Below are 10,000 nucleotides of genomic sequence, written 5' to 3'. Positions count from 1 at the left end.
ATTTCACAGCTTCCAATGCAATTTCTCTGTTTAGCAAGAAACCTGCTCACCACACTAACAACAGGCCCGGTTTTTGGGCCGTGCAAATTTCCAGAGGGCCCAAAGGTTTTATATTATATCCTATCCTGTTTGATATGCAAAGCCCAATAAAAACTCTATATACAGATCCCAATATAAACCATGTTTGATATGCATAGCCCAATAAAAACCTATGCGAAAACTAAACAATCATAAATATATCAAGCGACTGGAGATTAGGGTTTGAAAATCGGGAATCGAGGTATGTAAATATAATTTTTATTACTTTATGTTAGTTGATGAGTTGACCTAATTTTAATATTTTATACATGCAAATAGGCTAAATAGCAATCGGAAGGTATTAACTATGTTCTTGCAAAATTGTTTTTTTTTATGTTTGACACAAAAGTGGTTTTATTGATATTGATTGTTGACAGTTCACAGTTCGTTGATCACTTTGAATTTTATTTTTTACCCATTTGAGTCTCGAAAGTATTTTGTGTTTGTGAGTTTGTCTAATAGGAGTCTTTTTTTAATTTCTTGAGTAGATGAGTCGTTTAGTTTTATTTTATAACAGTTGTATTCGTATTGTTGTTTTTTTATATATAATTGATGAGTTTATATTATAAGGAGGAGGCCCAAAAATTTGTCTCGCACGAGGCCAAAATTTCTTTTAGCATTTTTGGAGACGGGCCTGACTAACAACATAGCCTATATTAGGTCTTGCACACACCATTAGATACATGAGACTTCCAAATTAGTTCATTTATTAGCATATGGCATATCCACCACGTCTCCTACTTAAGCGCTTGTTTACGATGAATCCTTGTCATAGCTTTCTCTTATTAATGAAGAAATTATGCAAGACCTTCACATAAGCACCTTGATTTAACTTAAGCTTTCTAAGTTCGCTTTGTACAAGAACTAGACTCGTATTATTACGACTAGGGGTTGCAAAACAAACCCAAATGAGTTTTTGAATCAATATGGACAATTTTTTAAATTGAAATGAGTCCAAATAAATCAAAAAAAATTTGTAACAAGGTCAAGATGGGCTGAGAAATGCTAGTGACTTTTGTTTATAGGTTAGAATTAGTTTGTTTATGGGTTATAATTGACTAAAACAAGCTCCATTTAATTTTATTTCAAACAAAACTCATGAAACCGAATAGAAACGAGAAATTGAAACCGAAATCCTTGAACCCGAACAGATACCGAAACCGGCCGAAATGAAAAAAAAATCAAAACGAACCGAAAAAAAAACTCCGAAAAAATCGAACTTGAACCAACACAAAATCTTTTTTTAATGAACGAGGACAACGGGGGAAACATTTTAGTTAATTTACATTTTGCATTTTTCATATTTTGAGTTATTATTTTTTTAAGGAGTTTTTGAAACCCTTCGTATTTTAACATTACTTGGGTAAAGATGAGTTAACTTTACCCATCTTGACCCATACCTTAACTAACCCTCATTTTAAAAATCCATCATGACCCAAACCCATTCTAACTTATCATCCAAATCCAACCCAACCCATTCATATTGCCACATCTAATTACCACAATATGAAATTAGCAGTAGAGGTGAGCAATAACCGAATCGTTAACCGAAACCGAATCGAAAACCGCCGAAATCGTACCGAAAAAACCGAATTAACCGAACCAAACTCTTCATTTTTTTTCATATTTTCAAGCCTTTTTAGGTCCCAAAACGACCACTCGAACAGATTTTGCACGTGATAAACGTGTCGAGACGGTGTGCGGTAAATCAAACGACCGAACATAAATATAAAAATAAAGACAAGATATGAACGATCTCGTTATCAGTTCAAAGATTTCATATATTAAGAACGAACCGACCTACCCAAGGTGAGCTCCCATTGGGTGGTGATTTACATCATACAACACACATATAAAAGACTACAAGTGATTCTATTTATAGCCTAATACATATTCTAGAAGTTTTATCTCGTTAAAGCTAAACGCGCATCCCGAAGCTCTCATTTCGTGTCCGGTTTCCTCATCGGTCTGTATTATTAACGTGTCCATTAATATATAACGGGTTTCGTCATTTGATATCGCAAGTCACTAAATTAAATTGGTGTTACACCTTTTTTCTCTTTTTCATGTATACATATTAATGGTTTAATACTATCATTTTTATGTATTTATATCTCCATTTCATGTACTAATATCTCAATTTCATATATTTATACCTTCATTTCATGTATTTAAGCATTTATTTCATGTATTTGTAAGAAAATTTTAGCCAAGTTTGATATAGGTTATTAACCGAAATTAACCCAACCGAACCAATAACCAATTGGTTCGGTTGGGTTAATGCTAATTATAACCGAACCGAACCGTGCACACCCCCTAATTAGCAGGACTTCAGTACCATTCACTTAAAATATTTGGATACACAAGTAGTTCTTCGATCGATGAAATTTTTTTTTGCGTTTCATAAGCTTTTTGGTCATTAATGAGGTGTTTGCAATATAGAATCTTCTTTTCGTTTGATACCAAGATGACAATGGGTGACAAAAAAAAAAAAAAAAACATTACTTGTAGATCTAGCTAGACATGAGACATCCAACTTTCGTGTTAATTATCAATTTTGGTACTCTTCAAGAGTAGCTTACTATTATCATATGTGTCTTTAAAGAAACCAAACTGAGTTTTATCCATTACAACTTAATAGTCGTTTGAAGTGTCAAAGCTCTTTTAGGGGAGTTGGAATGTTGTTGTTTGGTCTCAGAACATGCCAACCTGTGTATGTAGGGGAAGCGGTTTCTGTGTTTGACAATGGCATTCGGGGGGCGATTGAGGACATCGTGGTTTGTGGTGGTCCATTATTTGGAGATTTTCAATGGAGGTTGGCATCACTTCCGACTCATTTTGGAGGTTTGGGTTTATGTTCAGCTTCAGACGTTTCTACTTATGCGTTTGTGGCCTCGAGGGCGCAATCTTGGGAATTACAAGACCACATTCTTCGAGGTTGTGGTATTGATGGGTTTTGACTCCGATTATGGGAGTGCGATAGATCGGTTGCACATTTCACTTCCCGATTTTGACATTAGCGGTTTCTCTAATAAAGACACCGCCCCTCCTAAAGCCCAACATGCTTTGGCGAGTGCCATTTATAGTGGAATCATCAAGAGTTTGGAAATGAAGTTTGATTTATCCCCTCGTCAGAAAGCGGTGTTTGAGTGTCTTCGGGCTCCTCGGGCTCAAGATTTCTTAAGTGTTCTCTCTATTGAAGGATTGGGCCAACATATGTCGGCTTTGGAGTACCGGGCCATCCTGAAGTATCGGTTTAGTGATCCCTTTGTTTCCGGTAGATGAGCCATGCCCGGTTTGCCGTAAGGTTTGTTTGGATTCTTTTGGCGAGCTTGCGGTTCACTGCAAAGAGTTGCCTGGGTTTAAGTACAGGCATGATTTGGTGAGGGATGTTCTATGCGATGTTCTTAAACGAGCCGGAATTTCGGCTAAAAAGGAAGCCCCCGTAAACTTTCTAAAAAGGAAGCCCCCGTAAACGTTCTTACGGATCCTCAAGAAGGAAGATCTACATTACGACCGGCCGATATACTTGTTTTTGGGTGGATAGGGGGAAACACGCTTGTATCGACCTCACAGGAGTGTCCACTCTTGTTGGGATTAGGGACACTGGATTTGTAGCAAGCCAGGCAGCATTGAAGGTGGCATCGGGCAAAGTTGCTAAACATGAGAGAGCTTGTTTGGAGAATCAACACGTGTTTATCCCCTTCGCCTTTGACACTTTTGGTTTCTTAGCTCCGGATGCCGTGGACCTTTTGAATAGGGTTCAGAAAGTTGTGTATAGTAACGTATCAGCCCATAAGAATCAAAACTTTGTTTTTAGTCGGATTGGGTTTGCTATCCAAAAGGGGGTTGCGGCGCAGCTTGTTGCCCGCTTACCTGCCACTTCATTGTAAATCGTTTGGATGTTTCTATGAAATATAAAAGTTGCAAGTAATTTAAAATACGAATGTAAATTAGAAAGGAATGATGATGAATATTAGTATATTTAGAAACTCCTACTATCATTCCACACTAAATACTAGCTTGTATTTACAAATGGACAGGTTTTAAAGTCAAGGTGATGGTTAAGTGCTATTTAGTCTGATAGCTGGTGGAAAAAGTGGAGCTTCTCCTTTAACCTCTCAGTCTCTATTTTCTTGTTACCTTGAGCCTGTTGAACACAATGAAGTATTATTATTAATACCATTAATTATTAAGTATAATACAATATTATTGAAACTTGAAAGCATGCGATGATTCATTCATTGAAAGGTTCTGGTTTTTGCCACTGGACACAACTACTTAATTCAATAGTAAGTCCTGCAATTAACACGTAAAACTACTACTTTAAATTTTTGATTTTATTACTCCATTTTTATTTTACGCCAGTTTTGTGACCGAATTGAAAAGGTGTTTATACGATTGTTTTGATGCACCCGGTTACTATTTTAACAATTTACCCGTTGTGGTTTCAGCCGCAAGAAATACGCCAAATTTGCGTCCTTTTTCGGTTTTATATAATTTACTATAAAACGATTACAATAAAGTGGCAGGCAAACGGGCAACAAGCTGCGCCGCAACCCCCTTTTGAACAGCAAAGCCAATCCTGCTAAAAACGAAGCTTTGGGACCTAGAAGCTGAAGAGGTTCCGTGTACGACGCGCTGAACCCTACTCAAAAATTTCACAGCCTCTGGAGCCAGAAAACCAAATGTATCAAAGGCAAATGGTAGAAAGACATGTTGATTATCTAAACAAGCTTTCTCGTGTTTAACAACTTTGCCCGATTCAGCCTTCAACGCAGCCTGACCCACAACAAACCCACGGTCCCTGAGCCCAACAAGAGGAGACACTCCTGTAAGATCCACACAGGCGTGTTTCCCCCCTGCCCACCCGAACACAAGAATATCAGCTGGTCGTAAAGTAGACCTCCCTTCAATAGGATCCGTGAGAAAGTTAACAGGGGCCTCCTTTTTAGCAGAAATCCCTGCCCGTTTAAGAACATCACACAGAACATCCCTAACCAGATCATGTCTGTATTTAAAGCCAGGCAATTCTTTGCAATGCACCGCATGGTCACCAAAAGAATCCAAACAGACCTTACGACAAATTGGGCAAGGTTCATCCGTCGGGAACATAGGGATCATTAACCGGTACTTAAGGATAGCCCGATACTCCAAACTCGACATACGTTGGCCTAATCCTTCAATGGGGATGGCCGTTAGAAAATCCTGAGCCCGAGGAGCCCGAAGGCATTCAAACACCGCCTTTTGGCGAGGGGATAGATCAAACTTCACTTCTAAACTCTTGACGATTCCACTAAATAAGGCACTCGCCACAACATGTTGGGCTTTAGGGGGGGCGGTGTCCTTATTAGAGAACCCGCTAAGATCAAAATCTGGAAGTGAAATACGTAAACGATCCATCGCACACCCATAATCAGAGTCCAACCCATAAATATCACAACCCCGAAGAATATGGTCTTGCAAACACCACGACTGTGCTCTCGAAGCCACAAAAGCATATGTAGATACATCCTCGGCCGAACAGAGACCCAACCCCCCATAACGGATCGGAAGTGATGCCAACCTCCATTGGAGATCCCCAAAGAACGGACCTCCACAAACCACGATGTCCTCAATCGCCCTCCGAAGACCATTGTCAAATATAGAAACAGCTTCCCCCACATACATAGGTTGGCATGTTCTCAAACCGAACAAAAGCTTGGCGACTCCCATACATGAGCGAAGCAAAAGAAGCTCGCATTGAGGATCCCGAAGTCTTGGGAGACAGCTCATCAGTTCCACAGCGCTAGATGCCCTTTTCATAGCCAAACTGCTGATAAACCCCGCATCCTGGCTTACAGCACCACCAAGGAGTTTCACGCCAAGCACCGGCCTTCCAATCCCGCAAGGGAACAACCCCTCCTGTGCCTTCACCCCATTGCATGTTGGCCAAAATAACTCTGTTTTCTTAACGTTTAATTCAAGACCCAAACGAGGCCCCTCAGACCTGATAATATCTAATGCTTTGGCTACATCTCTAGTATCCCCGATAATCGTGCCATCATCCAAGTACCAAGCATGAAAGAGAAGCTTGCACCGATCTCTGATTTGGTGAACAAGTGGGTGCAAAGCTAAGGCAAAAAGGAGAGGCCCAAGAGGGTCCCCCTGTTGAACGCCAGTGGTGGATTTAATGAAAGTATCACCCACATATAACCTAGCCGACTGCCCATATAAAAAATCCACCCAAAGAGAAATGGAAGGACATCGACTCCGAACCTCATGTAGAAGGGTCGTCCTATCAACTAAGTTGAAGGCATTGGAGAAATCAACAGTAAGCATAGCCAATGACCCATCCGAATGAAACTGATTTAGAAACCTGTTCGCGCTATGAAGCACGGCCTCTGCCCCACTGGGGACTCCCACCCCAAATTGAAAGTCACCAAGGTATTTAACCATCTCCTTCCCGACACCCCTCATAGCCACCTTAGAGACCAACCGCCTCCAAATGGCCCCAACGGCAATAGGTCTAATCCCATTGTCCGGTTTAAGCAACGGCGTAAGTGGGGCAGACGCAACAAACTCTGCCAACACCTTAGGACACCTTCCCCCCAAAAATAAATTAACCACCGCAGAGATAGCCTTGAGCAAACCATCCGCAATCGGAGACCCCTCTCCGCACAACGCATCTAAAATGTGTTGGGCTCGCAAACCGTCCCGCCCACACGAAGTCCCTTTAGGGAAAGACTTAATGCACCCAAGCACACTATCAACGTCCACGACAAGGGGAGACTCAGAAAGCAAGAAAGCAGGCATAATCGGAGGTGCCATGATGGGATGCTTAGACAACAAAGCGTTCAAAGTATCCTTACCGAAAGGTGCAACCCCTGAAGAGCATAATACCTTGACCGCAGCAGTGAAATGCCCGTCCGCAACTTTTCGCAAACATTGTTTAACATTGGCGCCCAACCCGGCGTTGTCAGACTCGGGTACAAACGCATCACCACCCGGGGCATCTCCTAGGGGTTGGTTAAAAAGCGATATAAGGAGCTCAAAGAAACCGTCACGGTCACCCCAAGCGGATAGCGACCGTTGAATAATTCGGCATTGCTCAGACTTTCTATTGCCAGACCTGCGTTGCTGACGATTAGAAGGTCTGAAAACTCGTAAGGTGCAACGTGGTAACAACAACAGTTTCACCCACGCCTCAACAGACTCTGGCATAGCCGCCACCTTACCCAGAGCACCCACTAAGGCTTGGGAAAAAGCCATACGACAACTATGAGGAATGTTTTTAACAGTCGTAATAGGAAGAGTGAAGACACGCTCAAGGAGAGCTACATCTACCTCCACCCTTCCCACCGCGACAACTTCCCTCCCAACATGTGGCTTCGCAATCCCCACTATATATTCCTCCACATCTCCCGTGACACACTTGTACCAGACCGACCCGTCATCATGATGGCACCCCCGACGGAGAGCATGTGACTCCATACACGCTCCACACATCCACCTACGCGAGACCTTTAAAGCCTCACCAACCGAAATAAACAAATCCAAATTTGTCGAGATCGCCTCCCGTAAGGTCTCTTTCTTGTCATCCGATGACAAATGAAGCCGCTTAATATGTGCGGCCAATCGAACCCCCTTGGACCCCGGTAATCCATCCGGGCAACAGTGGAAGCCTCTAAACGGACACGGCCAAACAACCTCCTCAATAGCCCCGGTCATACCACCCCCGACCCACAAAACACCCTGGTAGCCAAGTACCACACCAAGAAAAATAATAATAAAACAAAACTCGAGTTGAGTTTGAGGAATGAACACCCGAACCAAAGAGGAAGGAGGAGAGCAACCACCCGTTGCCCTCCCCTCCTCAAAACACCAAAAACAAATATTATTTCATTGAGGCGTTTTGTCAAACACCTGACGGGCAAACTATTTTCTTCAAAATTTTAGTTGATGATGATTCCTTTTTAAATGTGAAAAGAAAATGAGGAGGAGGAGGAGGATAAGGCGGGATAGGATATGTGGAGCGTTGGCGTGGCGGTTGAGTGGTCAGTTATAGTTGCACTGAAGCAGGATGATAACCTTGCTACTGCACTAAGAATAAGAAGAAGAATTAGAATGGTTGACCGCCACCTAAGCAATGGCAACTTCAAGTTGGCTGTCAAACACTTGCACTCATCTCCAACTTCCGGCTTCTCTGCTGATTGACCGCCACCTATAGGTTTCGGTCATAAAATGCAGTCGCAAATCCCCAGTTTTCTAGCAGTCAGTAGATTATATTAAATTTGGTGAAAAGAATATTCATAATGAACAGAATGCAGTAGAGTTAGTGCATATGTACCTGAAAATGAAGAGTGCTTATGGTCATCCCTTCTCCAGAACCTTTGATGGTCGTTGCATTTAGTAAAACAACATCTTCTTCGTGCTCGAAGTATTCCACAATCTTAGACAAGAAACCAGCATCCTTATTGTTCTTGCTCAAATGTTCTGTAGAGGAAATAAGCTGTATCACAGCTTCTTTCTCATATAAAACTCTCACCGAAGAAATTACTGATGATTTTCTATTAACTATACCACTTCTGTTGCTTTGTTTCTTGATGCTGAGATAACCGTGGCTTATGTTACTAGTTGTTGATGAATAAGATGAAAGCTTTTCTTTTTTGCGTATTAATGCCTCGACTTCCTTTTGTAGTTCCGGTATGTATTTGAGTGCGCGCGATACTGTTTGTGGAATACTAACTTTTTTCTGTCACATCATTAGTTTGCACTTATTTAGCATGTTTCATTATAAGTGTATCACTTATTTACATGAACTAGGCAAACATACAAGTACACAAGATGTTTATATAACTACCTTTTGGTCAGTTGACATTGGCAAAAGTGAGCGGAGAAACAAGTACAATTCGTTAACCTTCTTACGACGATCTCTTTTGCTAGCGTTATGATTTAGCTTTTTGACCATCTTCATAGGTTCACCAGCATTTTCATTTGTAGTTCCTTCAGAAGAAACAGAAATAGAATTTTCTGGTGCAAAATCATGCTGAATTTGATTATATGTATAAAAATCTAGAAGGGGATTATATGAATTAGCTTCAAAATTTGTAGTAATATTATTGCAATCCTGTTGAAGATTTTGGGGAGTGAGATTCTCTAAAGGCCACCCATAGGTTGTGTAGAACAAAGGAGGGGATAATGCTAGCATCTTTTCTTTATTTCTTATGGAATGGTTATTTGGATAAATTTTGATGAGGGGTGATTATTGGTTGGGGTATTTATACTCTTTACAAGTATCATATGGATCCTCTTGCATTATTAAATTGAGTTATAGATCCATCATCTTGGAATTAATTAAATGTGTCAGTTGATGCATTTGTTTTACAACTAAAACTAGAAGCTTTTGTTTCATAAGAAGTTTCTTAAACTATAAATTAAAAATTATAACATATCTAATAATTTCTTTTATTGTCTATAAAGATAAACCCATAACTTATCAGTAGTGCCGTAGTGGTATGACGTATCTCTCACAGCTGTGAGGTTGTGGCTTCAAATTCATCTAATCTTGACTTTGCAAGGATTTAAGCTCACAACCACATGTGTATGAGACAAAAATCATACCACTAGACTACTATGACATCTAATAATTTCTTTTAATAGCTATCAAGATAAACCCATAACATATTGGTCTAGTGGTATGACGTCTCTCTCACAACTATGAGGTTGTGGCTTCAAATTTAACTAACCAACCTTGCAAGGATTTGAGCTCACTATCACATTAGTATGAGATAAACATAATACCACTTGACTACTATTACATGGGTTCGATCATATCTCCAGAGATAGCTAGAAAATGATCATTTTTCGATGAGAAGTATTTTTATAAAATGAAATGTTTTAAAAATTAACTTAACTTAATATAATTTATAATTGTTATTTG

The 10,000-nt window shown here is 40.4% G+C and overlaps 1 protein-coding gene across 1 annotated transcript; it reads right to left on the bottom strand.

The window, feature by feature from the left end:
• Positions 1–4,153: 4,153 nt before the first annotated feature.
• Positions 4,154–9,449, bottom strand: LOC143608396 (transcription factor ORG2-like). The gene is made up of 3 exons (XM_077083444.1): positions 8,921–9,449; positions 8,408–8,812; positions 4,154–4,228 (listed from the first exon to the last, which is right to left on the bottom strand). The coding sequence occupies exons 1-3, from the start codon at positions 9,266–9,268 to the stop codon at positions 4,154–4,156; spliced, it is 828 nt and encodes a 275-aa protein (XP_076939559.1). The 5' UTR covers positions 9,269–9,449.
• Between the last annotated feature and the right edge of the window lie 551 nt (positions 9,450–10,000).

The sequence above is a fragment of the Bidens hawaiensis genome, unplaced genomic scaffold, assembly GCF_021521415.1.
Source record: "Bidens hawaiensis isolate Kalapana, Puna unplaced genomic scaffold, B.hawaiensis_p1.1 tig00419365_1, whole genome shotgun sequence".
Lineage (NCBI taxonomy): Eukaryota > Viridiplantae > Streptophyta > Magnoliopsida > Asterales > Asteraceae > Bidens > Bidens hawaiensis.
The sequence above is the reverse complement of the archived record's forward strand: the minus strand, read 5'-3'. Positions and strand labels throughout refer to the sequence as shown.